This window comes from Citrus sinensis, chromosome 4 (genome assembly GCF_022201045.2).
Source record: "Citrus sinensis cultivar Valencia sweet orange chromosome 4, DVS_A1.0, whole genome shotgun sequence".
NCBI classification, from domain to species: Eukaryota; Viridiplantae; Streptophyta; class Magnoliopsida; order Sapindales; family Rutaceae; genus Citrus; species Citrus sinensis.
In genome coordinates, this window is record NC_068559.1 from 911010 (window position 1) to 929677 (window position 18668).

The 18668-nt window shown below is 33.2% G+C and overlaps 3 protein-coding genes across 3 annotated transcripts; 1 reads left to right on the forward strand and 2 right to left on the reverse strand.

Moving 5' to 3' along the window:
• Positions 1 to 4586: 4586 nt before the first annotated feature.
• Positions 4587 to 6155, reverse strand: LOC102616421 (aquaporin PIP1-2). Its single transcript, XM_006486293.4, has 4 exons — positions 5674 to 6155; positions 5272 to 5570; positions 5034 to 5174; positions 4587 to 4901 (listed from the first exon to the last, which is right to left on the reverse strand). The coding sequence occupies exons 1-4, from the start codon at positions 6005 to 6007 to the stop codon at positions 4809 to 4811; spliced, it is 867 nt and encodes a 288-aa protein (XP_006486356.1). The 5' UTR covers positions 6008 to 6155; the 3' UTR covers positions 4587 to 4808.
• A 3861-nt stretch (positions 6156 to 10016) lies between these two features.
• On the forward strand, positions 10017 to 13911 carry LOC102616130 (glycosylinositol phosphorylceramide mannosyl transferase 1). Its single transcript, XM_006486292.4, has 5 exons — positions 10017 to 10790; positions 11328 to 11721; positions 12490 to 12653; positions 12759 to 12829; positions 13513 to 13911. The coding sequence occupies exons 1-5, from the start codon at positions 10582 to 10584 to the stop codon at positions 13671 to 13673; spliced, it is 999 nt and encodes a 332-aa protein (XP_006486355.1). The 5' UTR covers positions 10017 to 10581; the 3' UTR covers positions 13674 to 13911.
• Positions 13733 to 17026, reverse strand: LOC102615835 (uncharacterized). The gene is made up of 2 exons (XM_006486291.4): positions 15061 to 17026; positions 13733 to 14666 (listed from the first exon to the last, which is right to left on the reverse strand). Exons 1-2 carry the CDS (start codon positions 16425 to 16427, stop codon positions 14411 to 14413), a joined length of 1623 nt encoding a protein of 540 aa, XP_006486354.1. The 5' UTR covers positions 16428 to 17026; the 3' UTR covers positions 13733 to 14410.
• Positions 17027 to 18668: the final 1642 nt, after the last annotated feature.

Below are 18668 nucleotides of genomic sequence, written 5' to 3' on the forward strand. Positions count from 1 at the left end.
CGAGTGGGTGGGAATTGGGACATGATGATCACGGGATTTATTACGTAATTTCATTGCTCTTTTTAGGGCAAATTACAGAAACCAAAGCAAGTAGGTTATTTAATTTTAATTTCGTTTTACACTCTCAAAGTCTTTCTCATTATCAATCAGCTTTATTGTCATTTTCTTAATGTGAATTATGTCGGTTGCTCTGGCCTATTGTCCTTTCCGTGTGTCCATTTCGCTCTAAGGAATTGGTTCACTGGCACGACTGTAACTTTACGAATTGATGCCTCCATGAATTAGTCCGTTCCTATTTGAATGGCTTTATTTATTTTATCCGTCGTTGTTTCAAAATATTTATTTAGAAGTCGAAGGCTCGGTTTAGGGTTGGCAAAATCCTGGGTTGGGTTCGGGTATCGCAATGTCCAGACTTAGTTTGGATGTAATTTTTAGATGTTCGGATCAAGTTTTAATGCGAGTACCTAAATTTTATATTTTTTAATATTATATGTGTATATTTTTTTTGGTAATTTTATAAGTTTTAAATTTATTTCAATAAAATTTGATATAAAAATATAAACTTTAAGTGTTTAAAATTTTATATCTGTGTAATAAATGAGTCAAATAAATATAAATATTTAAAATAGTATATATTTTATAATATTTTTTTAATAAAATTTGGGTTCCGAGCCGAGCTCCGAATTTATCAAGTGATGCTCAAGATCGGTCTGGCTTCATACTCAAGCTGGGTAATACCATGCCCACAACGCCCGGGTGCGGTACGGGTCTGGACCAGGCGGGTATTTTTGCCACCCCTAGCTCGGTTGGAATTGAAATTAGACAATTATAATTTCAAAGTTATAGTACTAAAATATTTTTTATATATTAATTATTGTAACTTGCAAGTTAAGTTGATTTGAGTTTATACTTATATGATAAAAAATCTATTATATTTTTATTAATTTTAACAAAATTATTGTTTAAAAATTGTGTTTACTATGTACTATTAATTTTTATTTCATATTTACTATATAATATTAATTTATGTTATTTAGAGCCAATCTGACTGCACAGTCACAAAATTGATTAGAAAGTTCTAGTAGACCCTTTATTCTAAATATTAGGGGACTGTAACATTATTAAAAAAAATTACAGCCCTAGTTGATCGAAGTTATGATTTAACGTCGAGAAGTCGTCAATAAAGTTCTTTTTGGGATTAAGGTGCTGTAACTTTTAAGTTACAGCTGCTATGGAAAAAATTGTAATTATGAAACAAAAATTGATAATATATAGTAAATATAAATTTTAAATAATAATTTTAACAAAATTATTAAAGATATAATAGATCTTCCATCATACAATTGAAAATTCATATCAACATAACTTTCAAGTTACAGTAACTAGTGTTTACCATATACTTTAGTGCCGTAGATTTTAAATTTCAATCACAAATAAACCCTAAGACATATAGGCAATTTTTTAACAGTTGAACTCAGAAGACTATAAAATATACTTAAGTACATTTTTTTTTTTTTTACAACTTGCATAACTAGCTCTCCCTCGGATAATGTTTAGGAACAGAACAATGTGTTGCTTTGTATTTATATTTTTAACGCATGAACGTCTACATTAGAATTTAGAAACCTATTTATGTTATAAAGATAGCATCGTCGTAATCAATAATTTTACTCTTCCTGAAAATACACTAGGTTATAAAAATAAATTGATACAACAATTAACTTAATTTTTGAGTATTACTTACGAAAAAAAAGTTCAGGAGTTGGAAGCGACTTAAAAATGAATTTAGATCAATTACTACAGTAAAAAATAGTATTCTTTTTTTTTGGGTGGCGTTTATGCACATAATTTGAATTATAATTTTTCTAATTGATGTTATTCCTACATGGACTAGAATCCTCTCATGATATGAGTTTTTCTAATATTTTATAGATTTTATACAACTTGTATTTTGGTGCTAATATATAATTATGATTTAATTATCTTTACTTTTTTATTTATTAACCACCAACGACATTAATAAAATTTATTTATGAAAATATCATATTAAGAGAGGATCATAATCCTTCCTGCATTAGGCAGCTGTAGCGAATGATTATCTCTTAATAAGTACAAAATCATAGAGAAATTTTATGCTGGCAGGTATTTTTATATATTACACAGGACGGTAGTTAATGGCGAATTCATGGAAATTAATTATGCCAATCATGTCAACTAACATGTTTCTTATAGCGTGTTATTGTTGTAGTGATTTGTCTGGATGATATTGAATAATCTTCATGATATTTGCAATCAATAGTTGGGTTTGTGCTTTAATTAGCTTCGTCATTTCTTTCTGGCAAAGAAAGGTTAAATGCATCTTTTTAATTATATTTGTAATCTATTTGGAGGGAATGTTTTATGGACCTTAATATTTGAGCGAATTTAAGCTCAATAATATTCAAGCTGCATGCCCCTATATAGAAAACGATACGAGTCACGTCACATAAATATATGAAACAACATGAACCCATAATTTTATTACATAAACATGAAAACTATAGACAACAAAGAAGTGACTGTACCTTTTTATTGAATTAAAAAATGCACCATCATATGAGTTAAAAAAAAATTAAAAATGCACTAAAATGACATTACTTTTTTATTTAAGTAAATTATAAAATTGAGAAATTTATAAAGTAGCCTATCTATGAAATTGCCTCCAAACGGAGCAGGTTATATTGACACTATTTTTTATGTTAAATTTTACTCTCATAAATATAAAACACTCAAAACCTCGACCTTTCAGATAATAAGAGTTGGCATGAACCAACTCAACTAAAGAGTTATTAACATACTTGATACTATAAATCTAATTTTCTACTCTCATAATTTCTATTCTTTTAATTCTTATCCATTTAAAGAATGAAATACTATAGATTATTTTTTTAATAGTAAAAAAATTTAATTAGTCAATAGTAAATTTCATCCTAAATGATGTGGATTTATTCACTTATTGGTAAGATAATTTAATTAATTCATTTAGAATTTATTAAAGATCATCAACCACTTAATAAATGATACATCACGTGCCATATAATTTGGGATAACATTTTGGGATGTCATCACATAAAACTCTTGAAGTTTGGTTTCATTATTTGCATATATATTTTTTATATAATAAACTAGTGATTCTCTCGTATAGTTGTACAAATGTCTATCCTTCATTAAAAAAAAAAAGTAAAAGCAAACAATGTATAATTCTTTAGTGGGTAAAAGCTTGTAATTTAGTCCTTATATTATGAGGTTAGTGTTCATTTAGTCCCTATATTTTTAAAAACACCTCAAAACGTCCCTGTTACTAAATATTGACACTTATGCGATTATTTTTTATTATTTTTAACTTGCTTTTACAATATTACATTTTTACAATAATGTTTCTTTTTTGGATATTAATAAAAAATTAAATTATCAAATTAAACTCAAAAATAAAATAAAAACAAAAAAGGTATATATTAATTTTTGTGGAAACTCACGTATGTCTAAAAAATTAATATCGTAAAAAATTACATTATCAATTTTTTTAGAAAAATTAATATTTTAACTCAAGAGTGTGTTCCACAAAAATTAATATATATTATTTTATTTTATTTTATTTTTTGGTGTTAAACTGGTAATTTATTTTTTCCTTTTTAATAATGTCTAAAAAATTATTATAATAGGGTTATTTTTTTCTTTTTAATAATGTCTAAAAAATTATTATAATAGAGCAATATTATAAAAATAAGTTAAAAGGAACAAAAGATAATGGCAAAAGTGTCAATAATTTAATGGTAGGGATGGTTTAAGGTATTTTTAAAAATATAGGGACTAAACGGGCACTAACTTCAAAATATAGAGACTAAACGAGCTTTTACCCTTCTTTAGTTATGCAATGTTGGTTTTAACCATACAAAGAAGTAATATTACATTGCAACAAAACAGAGCAAAACATCCGTGCATGTTTAGCTATACACGATTAAAAGTTGATTAGTTTTGTTTTCTTATATAATAACTATTAATTGTATCTTTAAAAAAAATTATTAAAAAAGTCAGCTTAATACTGAATCCAAATTTACGTAGTAAATCCTCCGCCATTTAAAATTGTCGTATAATCGACAATGTTAATTAAATTAAATCTATTCCATTTCCTTTGTAAGTCATTTTCTTTTGGATTGACCATAAACTTCAATATTACATCATAGCATCATAACCATTTTTTTTTTTAATTTGAAATTTTATGTACATATATAACAATTCTCCAAACGACATTCATTTATAACCAAAACGCAAAAAAATACCAGCACGCAAACTTCATACGATAGCGAGCATATATATGGTGTTCCATAATACATAATGATTATGCTTCTAACAACGCCTCTTCAACTAAGGCAAATTCTTTTTGGTTGGCTAGTATTCAAAAAATTCGATAAGATCCATTTATTAATTATATATATTATATGTTTGTAATATACAGTTTTATCCGCATATATATATTTAGAGTGTGTGGATCTACTATTGTAGTATTGTGTATCATTATTGTACTGTTTATTGTTTAATGAAATTACTTTGCTTTTTAAGAAAAAATAAACTACATAAATTTAAATAAAGCCACTGCCAGCGGCTTCTTTGTGCATAGGCATTACAGAAAATTCATACACAAAACCAAACAACCAGAAAATTTAACGAACCGAAAATGCATGGACTTGGGATAATCTAAAATATAAAACAGAACCACCAACGACAGCCATAAACAAATGCATCAGCAATCACGACCGTTCATAAGACCATCAGCTTGATTTGAACGGAATGGCTCTGATCACAACCTGGTGGTACAAAGCTGCAAGTGCTGCTCCAATGAATGGTCCCACCCAGAAAATCCACTGCATCAAAACCATATATAAGATTGATCATGATTAACTGATTAATTACCATTATTGAATTTACGTCCACAAGTGTAATCTTGATGACCGAGATCTTATTTTAGGGTAATCAAGAGAGTAAATTAAACTTACATGGTCATCCCAACCGTGGTCCTTGTTGTAGATGATTGCAGCTCCAAGACTCCTTGCGGGGTTGATGCCAGTTCCGGTAATAGGGATAGTAGCCAAGTGAACCAAGAACACAGCGAACCCAATTGGCAAAGGAGCCAAAATCTAACCATATTCAATAAGGTAGTTATTAGTAAAGGTAATAATTATGATTATTATTGGTTAATTAATCATACATTAACCAGAAAAAGAATCAACTTACAGGAACATGAGAGTCTCTGGCGCTACGTTTGGCGTCAGTGGCAGAGAAAACTGTGTAGACAAGAACAAAAGTACCAATAATCTCGGCACCAAGACCATCACCCTTGGTGTAGCCATGAGCTACAGCATTGGCACCGCCGCCGAGCCGACCGTATTGGCCGGCACCCATGAAACCCTTTACAACGCCAGCACCACAGATGGCTCCCAGACACTGCATCACCATGTAGAAAAGTGCACGTGTCAACGACAGCTTCCTCGCCAAGAACAGCCCGAATGTCACCGCCGGGTTGATATGACCACCTGCGTCACAACAAAAAGTTTAAAAAATCAAAAATTATTTTGTCGAACCCTTTAGTTATTTTGCTCATAAAATTAATTAACCAGAAGCGCAGCTGGTACAAACCCGAGATGCCAGCTGTGCAGTAAACGAGCGCGAAGATCATGCCACCGAAGGCCCATGCAATCCCTTGAATGCCGACGGTTGAGCACTTGGTGTTGGACTTGACGACGCCCATCACTGTCAATACGGAGATGTACAAGAAAAGAAAAGTGGCTATGAACTCGGCTATACCGGCCCTGTAAAACGACCAAGACGTGAGCTCTTCTTCCTCGAAGAGTGGTGCCGGCGGCGGCTCAACGTAGTCCTTTCCATCTTGGCTCTGAGCTGCCGTTCCAATCGGTTGCCTCTCAGTGAACTTATTGGCTCCTAATCTAACGTCCTCTTCTTTGCCCTCCATTTTCGCTCGCTCTTCTTCACTTAATTAGCTAAAAGACAAAAAAGATTTGAGTCGTTTGCGTGTAGCTGTTTGATCTTGCTACGGGAGTGAGGGTAATCGTTGATGTTGGGGCTTTATATAATATTATCAAGATGAAAGAGTGATCAGAGTGGGTGGTAGGGCAGTGGAGAGTATAAAATTGTGTTTAAGGAAACTTATCACTTACCTACCTAATATTTGGTGAAAATTCAAGGACGTACAATATATGTTTTGAAAGGTATTCTAGAGATACCTCATTTAGTAATACACAATATGTTTGGAAAATTTAAATAAATACTTGTTTACTGATAATGCTTAAGGAAGCTACCTTAATTAATTTAACTAAATTGATAGTGTCTATTTTTTTTATTTAAAACCACCTTAATTAAGGATTAAATTTTTCATTATTGTACTACTATTTAAAAACTGTTTATTTAAACTTTCAAAAAATTTAGATTTCCTTTGTCGTGGTTTGTAAGATCTATAGTAGCTGTTTTAATTTTCACCAAAAGCTGAGGTTTTGGTGATAATTTTACTTAAATTTATTTGTTTATCTCGTGACCGACCAATCATTTTCTTAGTGTTTTTGCGATTTTATTACAAGAACTAATAAGCCTTGGTAATTTATTTATCTCTTTTTTTTTTTTTTTTAATGAAAGGCGTAAAGGACGTTAGGCGTGGGGTATACCAGTCGGCTCAACCTCAACCACATAAGTGAATGATGTAATGGCCACCGTCCATCAAGACTCCAGCAGACCAAGTGATTATAAAAATGTGAAGATTTGATTTGATTTTATTTTTTGGTAATTTTATAGCCCTTGCAGGGGCAAATTATAGAGTTATTTTTTTTTAATTTTTTATTTAACTTCAATTCGTTGCTCTCTAATCTCCATCTTTCATTTTCTCTATGCGAATTAAGTGAGACCAGATTAATGTAATTATCTCTACTCATACAGAAATATCACGCTGGTAGATACCTTATTTTTAAACTTCTATTAAGCTGATGATTGAAGGGGCATTCGTGGAATTTAATTATATCGATCGTGTCAACTAACATGTTCTCGTAGGTTATAATAATTGCAGTGACTTGTCTGGATAACATTAAATAATCTGAATGAACAATAATTTTGTGCTTTAGCCTCATCTTCATCATCTCTTTCTGGCAAATTACTTTTGGTTGAAGGCATCTTATTATATTAGAAAAATAATTGGAGGCAATCGCTTGTGCGCATCTTAATAATTTTTAGGAAAATCAAACTCAATATTCAAGCTCCTTGTCTCTATTAAGAAGTAGAAAAATGACAATGACATAGATAAGCATCCAATTAAATAATAACCCTAAAGTCTTGCTCTTCTCTATTGCATGCGTGGTGACCTCTACACTTTGCGAAATGCTAATTGAAGGAATACAACATTATTACAGCAAAACAATACAAAATATTATTATTTTTTAATTACATGAAACTATTGCTCATATGATATTATAATCGGTATTTACAATCACATAATAACTATAACTAATTTACGTCAACTTTTATATAGTATAACATAGATTTTAACCATCTCTAATATTTGAGAGACTTCAATCTTTACTCAAGAGACGAGATAGGAAATTTAAATTAAAACCCCCACAATATTTCTGTGAGGGGGTTCGAACCACTTTCTTAACACTTGTGAGAGAGTGGTTCTAAACACTAGGCTAAGGTCCAATGATTTACAAAATATTGTTATTTCGCGCCAAAACTGAATAATTTAATCATTGATAAGCATCAATCCACAAATTGTAAAGTACATACTAGAATTCTCATTCAATCACTTAAATTATATATCTTTTAATTTCTCTCTTCTACTGGGGTTGACATAAAACTTCAATATTATATCTAATTTTACATCTTTATCAACTTCAATATTAATTACGTCAAATTATACATTTGTTTAGTCAAAAATTTGTGTGCATAGCATTCGTCCGAAGGACGGCCACGGTCCATTCATGACCAAAACGCAAATAAAATATAACGCACAAACTTCACATGATAGTGAGACCATAGTGTTAAAATAAACAGAATGATTATGCTTCCAACACCGCCTCTTGAATTAAGGCCAGTGCTTTTTTGCTGGTCTGGCAGTATCCTCTGTCCTTATAAAACGTATGTTTGATGACCTAATTTTCATCTTTCGTTTTTTCTGCATTTAAAAACGTAAATAACCCTACTATGTACATATATACGCATACACAATTTGAACTACCAACGTTATGATTGAACATATAATATGTCGTTTTCGAGCTCAAATTATTTTAACATCCGTAAAAACTTTCGATTATAATATTTTTTTTAAAAATTTTTGTTAGCCTTATTTAGATTTCTAGTATCTTTTTAAAGAATAAAATTACTTCCACACAATAGCCTCTTACGTACAGGGTTGTTCAAATTTTATATGAAGTCTGAATCTTAATTATTTTCAGAAATTTACAGTTTTTATTCTATTTTTTTTATCACCTATATCTGATTATAAGATATTTAGATTTGAATAAAGCAAAAAAGTTAAGTATTCTAACTTTTATATATGAATTAAACTTTAATATTCTTTTTCATTAATACCTCTATTAAATAAATTTATTTCCTATTATATAAATTATCCTGTTATTTTTTTATTTATCCTTTTTTTTGTTTTATAAGTATTATTCAACTATTATTATTATTATTTTTTTGTGAATAAGAATTTTAAACATAATAGAACTTTAGGTAAATATATTAATTTTAATTCAAATGATTAAATAATTCTTGATTGACTTATGTAATTAACAAGAAAAAATATCAACATAATATACTAAAAATAACATTATGAGTATCATATATTGATATAAAAAAATATGTGTTAGACTTTTTTTTTTCATTCTTTGTTAAGGTAAAGATTATCAATTTTTTTTTTACTAATCAAATAATTTATTTATAACTTGTCATGTGTTTGATCAATAAATATAATTATTGTTAATATTTATGAGGTTATATATGTCATAATATATAATTTCAAAATTTTCTTTTTAAAAAAATAAATGACTTAATATTTATATTTTTTAAAAAAAACATATGATTCATATATATATATTTAGACCTATTTAAACATCAACTAAATTCAAACTTTTTCATAACAAAAGGTTGCAGAAAACTTTGGGAAGTAATTTAAATTAGGCAGCTGTCCTATTCGACTGACTCATGTCTCCAAAATCCAAGTGTATGGATGGGAAGAGTTGCAGCCGCAATGATGTAATTACAGGCGGTGGTGCTACTAAATTTCGCCGTCCAGCCAAATTTACATATATATATATATATGATTCTTCTCATGACGTTGCCATGCCAATTGAAATCATTGAAAGTTTTTTCTAGCACGTTGAATTGAATAACGAATGAAATGAATACGATTATGAAGTTGAATATTTTCGATAGTTTCAATTGGATGGGCCGCTAAGCTCACTTCTAAGTCAGCCCGTGTCTTGAACTCATGTTTACCAGGCCTAATTCTCAGACCGGCCCTAATATTCACTTGTATTTGAAGCCCCTTCAGGACTTTAGCCATTGGTGCGTCCAAAACTCCAAATTCAGGGTGAAATTTAGCCTATTTAAGCTAAATTTATTATATTTATTTTTAAATATTTTCTTTTAGAACGACATTTTATTAAGATAATCATTACAACTCTATCTGAATTAGCACAATCATACATTAAATATATGTATTACTTTTCACTCGTTATTAAAATCAATCAATGCTTAATATGGTTGAAGTGATGTCAATCAACATCATAATTAGATGGAGCCACATAAAATTATCATGTAAATTCCGTAATATAATTAATTTAGGACGAGATATATTAATTAATTACGAAATACAGACATCACTTGGCATCCGGAAACGATGACACCCATGCAGATTTGAGTATCCAACCGAACCCAGGACTTGGTTCTGTTCTTTAAAAGTCCAACACACAATAGGGACATTCCTCCTTTGTTTGAATCAACAAAACGCGCAAAAAGAAATACCTCCGTGTTTCTCTACCAACTGGGTCCCACACTGGGAAAAATCAGCTCCTCTAACCGCCGTTAATCTCACAAAATTCAACCTAATCCGACGGCTGATACGACCTTTTCTAATATCTGCTTTGGTTTCACTTTCGCACGCTGTTGTTTTTCCCAATCAACGGAAGATCTGATCTGCGAGAAACAAGGCCTGTGCAGACGGACACACAATGAGAAACAGAGCCGCGAAATAGACTGAAGTCAACCAATCCCATCACGACACGTGCCCCCACTCCCCAACTTTCTTATGGACGTACCCGCACTTCAATTTTCACACTGGCTACCGCGCTGCACCTTAACCGCACCGTAACTACTCCCTCTCTCCTTCCCGACGACGACGAGAAGGTTTGCAGAAAAAGTAGTAACATCATTTATGCGGTGACGGATTTCGGGACTCGGCTCGGCTTCGACGAGTCGATTGAGTTTAAAAACAAATAAAATTTGAAAAAAAAAAAAAGGAAGAAGAAGAAGAAGAAGGAGTTGATGGTGATGAGAGGTAGCTTGCTGTTTAATAATAACCGTCGAACGGCACAAAGGTTCAGGCAACTGGCGATCTCAGCCGTCGGATCGTCTAAGATCAAGCTCTTACTCTGTTTTTGCATCGCGTTCACGGTGCTCCTACTCCTGAGCCGCGGCTCCACCTTAACGGAATGGACCGACTCCGGTCCACTGGACCGCTCATCTTCTCCAGGGTTCGTACAGTTTCTTGTTCGCTTTTCCTTTTTTAGTGCCCACATCACGCGGAGCTCTGTGCTGACTTTTAGTTAACAAATTAGGAAAGTTTCTATCTTTGCAGTTAAATCGTTGTAAAGTTTCTACTTTTTCTTGTTATTTGAGCTCAAATACGGGGAATTTATTAGAATGCAGTTTCCCACAGGTAGTTAATAATTAGTACCTTTTGACATAATAAACTTTAATTAACTGCTAATTAATTAAAGTTGATGACTTGGGATATAGTTGTTGCAAATACTGCCCTTTTAAGAGTTTAAACTAAATACAAGATTTGAATTTGTAATTATTTGTAGAATTATAGGTTACTGGAATTGAGGTGTCTGTGTTTTCAAAGATAGGTAGAAGCACAACAGTTGTAAACATACTCTTAGTGGGGCTTCCCCCACCCCCCCAATTTTTTTTTTTTAAATATATAATACTGTGATTTTTGTAGTTGTTAGTCGTATTGAAGTATATTAGAGAAATGTTTTAATGTTAGAGTTGGTATTTGTTAATAGGAAAGGATATGCTATTTTGATGAACACATGGAAGAGATATGATCTACTAAAGCAGTCTATTGCCCACTATGCTAAGTGTCCTGGGCTTGATTCTATACACTTAGTGTGGAGTGAGCCTGATCCTCCTTCAGATTCTCTTCAAATATTTTTGCAACACATAATACGGAAGAACTCTAGAAATGGGCGACAAGTTGAACTGAAATTCGATATCAATACTGAGGACAGTTTGAACAATAGATTTAAAGAGATTAAGGATTTGAAGGCGGATGCTGTTTTCTCAATTGATGATGATATCATATTTCCTTGCCATTCGGTAAAGTTTGCTTTTGATGTTTGGCGAAGTGCACCGGATCAAATGGTGGGCTTTGTCCCCCGAAAGGTTTGCGTTGAATCGGTATGTTTTAACTTAATTGCATTTGCATTTGCTGCAATTTCAAGATTTGACGGTTCTTTAACATTTGGAGCCAGTAGTGTTTAAGCTCTTGTTCATATTCTCTTAGTGCTTATCCATTAGTGAGTTTAGATGTCTGGAAATTTTGAAGAAGCATTATGGGTTGAGAGACATGGCTCTGTATGTAAACTGTGATGGCCTTAAGCTGCATATTCTTGTTCATTGTCCTGTTTGTAGAAGGAAGGAACATTTGCCTAATTGTTGAAAAAACTTTGTACTGTGAGCAACATGCTCTGTATGTAAATTGTGATGGCCGTAAGCTTCATATTCTTGTTGATTGTCCTGTGTGTAGAAGGAACATTTGCCTAATTGTTGGAAAAACTTTGTACTGTGAGCAACATGCCTCTGTATGTAAATTGTGATGGCCGTAAGCTTCATATTCTTGTTCATTGTCCTCTGTGTGGAAGGAACATTTGCCTAATTGTTGAAAGAACTTTGTGCTGTGAGCAACATGCCTCTGCATGTAAATCATGATACCTTTGAGCTTCATATTCTCATTATTCATTTCAAGTCTCTTTGATAGGACACTGTGCATGCATGTGCATCGTCTTTGGATATTGTTGTATGGTCAACCGAGTTTTTAAACATTAACAGGAGAGTGCGGAGATTGGAAAAATTATACTAAATACAAAAGCTTTTGTTAGTATCTATGTTTTGGTCGGAAAACCACATGAACTGCTTTCACTTATGAGTTTGTTAATCTCTATGCAGAAAGAAGGTAAGGATTATTATTCATATTGTGGGTGGTGGTCTGTTTGGTGGACTGGAACATACAGTATGGTGCTCTCGAAAGCTTCCTTTTTCCACAAAAAGTATCTGCGTCTATATACAAATGAGATGCCAACATCGATTAAAGAATTTGTTACCGAGAACAGGTTCTTCTTCCACTGACTTAATCCATTACTTGGCATTTTGATTCAATGTCTTTGTCTTTCATTTATGTGTTTAATTGCTCCACTGGCTGTTTGATGGTTCATCAGGAACTGCGAAGATATTGCGATGTCATTTCTTGTTGCCAATGTGACTGATGCTCCCCCCATATGGGTGAAAGGTAATTATATAATAGTTTATAAATATCTTTCTCATTCTTTCCTAATCAAATCGGTGCTCTCATTTTTGTTATTATTATTTCCCTGGATTGTTGAATTCTGTCCTTGTGTTTTTCTACTTGATTCTATTGACTTTCTGCATGCAGAGAAATGTGATCAGAAACTTGCTTGACAAAAACTTTATTAAATCAGATCATTGTCAAGGGAAAAAGAATATTGTTGCATTGCTTCTAAAGATTCATAAAACAAATCCTTAGAGGCATGAAAAGGCACTAAGGTTTGAGTGAGGTGACAAAATTGCTTGTGGAAAAGAGTATTAGATGAATGTTGTTGTTAAACCATATCTTATATTATGCATCGAACACCTCCGTTATTTTCTTTCTTGAGCTGAAACATCCAAACCTTTGAGACAGTTTTGATGCTGCTCGGTTTATGGCAGCTTCTACTTGAATCTGCACAGGTTTTCTGATCCACCCTCTCTCTTTACATCCATTGGAATAGAGTTGCATTTAAATGCTAGTTGGTGATTTTCAACTTTGGATGGATATTAGTGCAACCCAAGAATGAACTGCATTATTTTTGTGAAATGCTTGTATACATATCCTGTTTCCGTTATTATTTTTACACATTGGATGATTTTTTAGATGAGTATTGTCTGTTTTAAACATTGGCATTGCCCGTGTAGGTAAAATATATGAGATTGGTTCAACTGGAATTAGTACCCTGGGAGGCCATTCCGAAAAAAGAACCCAGTGTCTAAACAGATTTGCAGCTGAGTTTGGTCGGATGCCCTTAGTACCAACTTCAATGAAAGCTGTTGATAGTCGCCGCATGTGGTTTTGGTGATGATGTAGTTTCACTTTCTTTTACAAAACGCTAAACTTCCACTTAAATCAGTTGAGTCATTTTGTTTTTTTTTTTGGCCCTCTGGCTTTAGAGTTGTATAAATTGGTTTGTTTACCTAATTTTTGTATTTTGAAGATAGGGGCAAATTCTTTTACATGTTCTTGGAACGTTACTTGTATTAATGTCACCATGTAACCAATCTTTTATAATACGAGATTTCAGTTTACTTTTTTGAAAACGTAGCAGTTGGATTGTAATAAGCAAATTACAGCGACGAATTACAGTCAAAGCTCTTATCAATTTATTATAAGTGGTTTTTAAGCCTAGCTTTGCAATTTCCATACTTATTTTCTCTTAATTATTACAGATCCTATGAATATGTGCATGAATGTGTTGTCTGATTATCAAAATTATAACTATACGGATCCTTGATCTCTTATTATTTGTTGCCAAAATTATCATGATTGCAGGAAAAAAACCAGAAATTTTTGGGGTTCATTATTAGCCTCCTCCAAGCAAAACTTAAGAGAATGAGCTCTAAGAAAAGCTCACTTTCGGAGCAAGATTTATTCGTTTGCATATGTAAAATAACTATGGCATCTCATCAACAGTTTTTTACAAGCTGAATACACCAAACGAAAAAACCAAGAACTCAACTTTCCCGGTGATTGATGATAATATTTATACTAAAATGATGGTAATATGCTAAGCTTCGATTATTTCTCAACCCTCTTTGATCAAACAATATGATTATAGTCGTCCTGGGAGCTGCTGAGAGGAAAACAGGTCTCTTCGCCACCGGTATTCCAGAGGAAACTTGCATATTTGGAAGCATAAGAAGAGCTATTTGGCTCTGCTGCCATTGCTTGCTGGTATGTCTCCTCTGCTGCCCATAGATCCTTCCTTACTAGCCATAAGAAGTCTGCATATTGACTCAACGCCTCAGCATCTGGTGGATCTGATTGTATTGCTCGCTTGAAGCATTCTTCTGCCCTGCAAACCCAAACAGTATATCAAAACAAACACAATATATAAGCTAGTTTTGAGCATCAACAGCAAAGAATACAAGAATAGACAATCCCACATGAAGCTCAACATACCAAAGCAAAAAACTGAATCATAACCCGCCATCCCCATCCCATCAGTAGACAGATGATTTCAAAAATGTTTAAGATGCAAAACTGTAAATGAGTATGCTAATTGGGTGCTTAAAATTCACATTAATCAGCAGAGACTTACGATGTCAACCTAATTAGGCAATCCTACTTCTATTATTGCTTCTGATACTGAAAAATTTAATCATCATCTTCACATCTAAAGGTAATAGGCCTTAACAAACGAATGAGCCAATTTTAATAAACAAATTAAAAAAGTAACCACAAAATACCTGTCATAATCTTTAGTAACCAAACGCAGAAACTGGGCATAATTTAAGAGCAGAAGTGGATTATTGGGTTCCTCGGCAACACCCATCTGGTAAAGAAGATCTGTTCTAAAATAGTCCATGTAATCATCTGGTTCAAGCTTCACAGTTACTGGAGTTACAAAATGCTGCATTGTTTCATGATCAAGAATCCTATATTCTGATTCCTCTTGAATTCTTAAAGCTTCGTCCAATACTGAGTTCCACAAATCCAATTCCTCTTTATTCATTGGAAATTGTTTACCTGAGGAGACCTCAGACATCTCATAAGGTATGAAGCTAGGGTATTGAATTGAAGGCGATGATCTGCTGAAGCGCTTGTCCGCATTCCCACTGGAAATACGGCTCACTTTTTTGCCATCACCGTCGTTACCAATATCAGAAATTGAGAGTAGTAAATTCTTCATTGTCGAAGAATCAATCTCTGATGTTTCTTGATCCTTCTCACCCGTCAATGAAATAGTTTCTGTGATGGTTTCAGATGATCCTGGCGATAGACTAGCTGCAAACCCAACGTTATTGCTCATTGAATGCACCGTAAAATTAGCCAAAAGAATCATAACATAGACCATCAAAGTGGGTGTTCGTGAGAAAACTTGCTGGAAGAGCCAAACAAATGATGAATTCATTTCCCTTTGCATCTTACTTATAATCTCTTTCAAGTCCTCACAATAAAGACCCTCTCTTATATGCAAGGCACAGGCCTGAAGCTCTCTAATGATAAATACTAGCGAAGAAAATGCCTTATTCACCGAACAGTATGCAAAATCCTCTGCATCTCCAAAACCCTCTTTCCATTTTTGCTTTCTCTTTATCATCCTCAACGATAGAGGAATACCAACACAATTAGCTTTCTGTTCAATGTTCACCCTAACAATCTCTTCCCTCTCTGGCCAGTCCACTGGCTCTGGCCGGATCCCAAGCAAATTATGCTCAAGCAATTCATACTTTGGAAGCATAAATTGCATCGAAAACCCCATATTTACATCACTTACAGCATACGCTGTCTCCTTATTATTTTGATCATGATCATGATTATCAACATGATCGTCCACGATATCTAACCTTCGTGCTAATTCTTCAGCTTGTTTTGCAAACTCATCATCCAAGAACTCATTAAAATTAGGACTGCAAGATCTCTTTATACTATTTCCCCTAGAAACACACGACCCAAAACCCCAATTCTTCAATCGAAAAGTACGATGGGGGTTGCTTTCATTACGAGTTGTAAAAGAAGCAGATGACATAAAAGAGGCTGGCTTTTGAGAAAGTGCATAGGGAACTATAATCTGTACACTATTTTGAATACTTGGCCCAAAAATCAATCCCATTTCCCAACTAGGAAACCTCAAAATTTTTATCAAGAAAAAACAAAATAATATCAACAAAACAGACTAGTTAAAATCACAGAAAACCCTCCTAATGATTGTGACATGCCATTTGTATAAAAGGAGATAATTTAAAAGCTACGTTTATTATTATTATTAATATACCAATAAAATCTCAAAAAAAGATTAGATTCTGAGAAATTCTAGAGGTTGCTTATGCATCTTAACAAAGCCATTAAAGTCAAAGGCTGTAATCCCATGTGATTACAGAACTTTGAAGAAGAAATTCAACCCAAAAAGAAATGAAAAAATAAAATAAAAAGAAAAAATTCAAGAGCAACCCGGTGACAAGGAGAATCGAAATATGCAAAACGGAGATTCAGAAAAATCTTACCAATGTTAATGAATTTTTCTAAACAAGAAGCCAAAACAAAGTGGTTATGATGATGATCTTCCATTTTCGAAACGATCGACTCGTACAACGAAATAAAGGATGAACGGGACGGTTTTTGAGTGAATCAAGGATCGTGATAGATGGACACGTGGGGCTCTACCGTTGGGGTTCGGAACACGTGGCGACATGGGATTTGAGATTTTGTCATAGCATTTCCCGAGTCACATGCAAACGTAAAGTAGCTTCAACCGCGTGCTTGTGCTCGTATCCTCGACACTTGTTGAGAAAATAGCGCCAAAGCCTAATGGGTGGTCAACGCCTGTTTGACTTTTCGGCTTCATCCGCTCGGCTTTCACGGGAATGGGCTCACCGTTCACGGGTGCCTAACCGGCTATAACAGGTAAACTATATTATATTTAACTTAATAACATTACATTACGAGTCCTACTCAATAACTCAATGCATGCATCTGATTAAAGAATACTTAAATTGTTTTGTAATATTACTAACTTTAGTCTTTTACTAGCATAGCATTTGAGCCTACAAAAGGCGAAGGATTTGGAAATTCGTTCTCATTGGGCTTAACTTTTACTTATTTGGACTTCATCCTTCGAGATTTGGAATTTTGGATCTCAACCGTGATACAAAAATGATGTATATGTAGACAGTAGCCATTTGTTGATGTGCGTTTTCTAATTTAGGCCATTTTCTTTCAATTTCCTTCTTGTGGAGTTTAAAAAAACAAAGATTAAAAAAAAAAGAAAAAGAGAAGAGAAATTGATCTAGCCTATCCTAAGAATTACTGCAATAATTTCTTAAACTGCTGAAAGAAGAAAATAGAGAATTGCTCTATATATATATATATATATATATATATATAGTATCTGCTAGCTGCAATAACTCCCTGCTACATGCATGCATGCATGCCCTGCCCTGCCAGCAATGGTGTGAATAATTATAACTCAGCTGTCAATTCGACCCGACAATTTACACATGCATCTTGATCATTCCAAGCTAACCATATCAGGATAAATTCAATTTGCCAACTTGGCTAATGTAATGGGCACACACCACACGAGCAATTTCACAAGACCGTACATTTAATAAAAATGACTGTAGTGATAGAATCAATGCTAAAGCCATGTGATCCGTTCACTCTTTTGAGTTCTGAATTTTCTCACCTCACATGGAATTTATTTCGGAATTGATCTCAACGTCAGCTTAATTAGCTCAAGTTCATCGCGCAACAAGGAGCTCATATAAAAACTCATGACCTTACAATTGTGAGGTCATGAGTTCGAACCCCCACAACACATTGTGAGGGGTTTAATTTCCTTTCTCAAATTGAGTGAAAATAGTTTTATCATTTTCAGAATGTGAGTGGAGTAGACATTCCTTAAATATTATAGAGGATAAAAATCTGAGCGTGCTTTCTGATTTATAAATAATAATCTCAAGTCTTAGTAATAGTCTGATTTGTAAATATCAGTTGTAATCTCATGTAATATGAGTTGTACTCTTCAGTAATAGTCTCATGTAATTAAAAAAAAAAAACAAGGAGCTCATGAGTCCTAACATCATCAGCTACATCGAGGCTACCTCATTTACACCTCATGTAACAAACCAAGTTACTATCGCCATTTGCATTTATAGTCTCTTAAGAATTTCTTACACTACAACAGAATAGGCTTTTCATGGGATGGGAAATATGCTGTCAATGGGATATGACGGCAAAAACATGCGTGCCGTTGATCCATGAGCCGTGGAAAGCTATGAGTTTTAACGGCCAACATTCAACGCTATTAACTATGCTATAGAAGGTATTACACGGTGAAGGGTATCCACCGTTG

What these genes read in the sequence shown, in the direction of transcription:
- LOC102616421 (XM_006486293.4), bottom strand. Translation starts at nt 6,007, where the DNA reads ATGGAGGGCAAAGAAGAGGACGTTAGATTAGGAGCCAATAAGTTCACT. An exon ending in CTGCACAGCTGGCATCTCGG is followed by an intron (nt 5,571 to 5,673) that starts GTTTGTACCAGC and finishes GTTGTGACGCAG; the next exon opens with GTGGTCATATCAACCCGGCG. An exon ending in CCAGAGACTCTCATGTTCCT is followed by an intron (nt 5,175 to 5,271) that starts GTAAGTTGATTC and finishes GAATATGGTTAG; the next exon opens with ATTTTGGCTCCTTTGCCAAT.
- LOC102616130 (XM_006486292.4), top strand. Translation starts at nt 10,582, where the DNA reads ATGGTGATGAGAGGTAGCTTGCTGTTTAATAATAACCGTCGAACGGCA. An exon ending in GAAAGGTTTGCGTTGAATCG is followed by an intron (nt 11,722 to 12,489) that starts GTATGTTTTAAC and finishes ATCTCTATGCAG; the next exon opens with AAAGAAGGTAAGGATTATTA. An exon ending in GAATTTGTTACCGAGAACAG is followed by an intron (nt 12,654 to 12,758) that starts GTTCTTCTTCCA and finishes ATGGTTCATCAG; the next exon opens with GAACTGCGAAGATATTGCGA.
- LOC102615835 (XM_006486291.4), bottom strand. Translation starts at nt 16,427, where the DNA reads ATGGGATTGATTTTTGGGCCAAGTATTCAAAATAGTGTACAGATTATA. An exon ending in GTTACTAAAGATTATGACAG is followed by an intron (nt 14,667 to 15,060) that starts GTATTTTGTGGT and finishes TTGGGTTTGCAG; the next exon opens with GGCAGAAGAATGCTTCAAGC.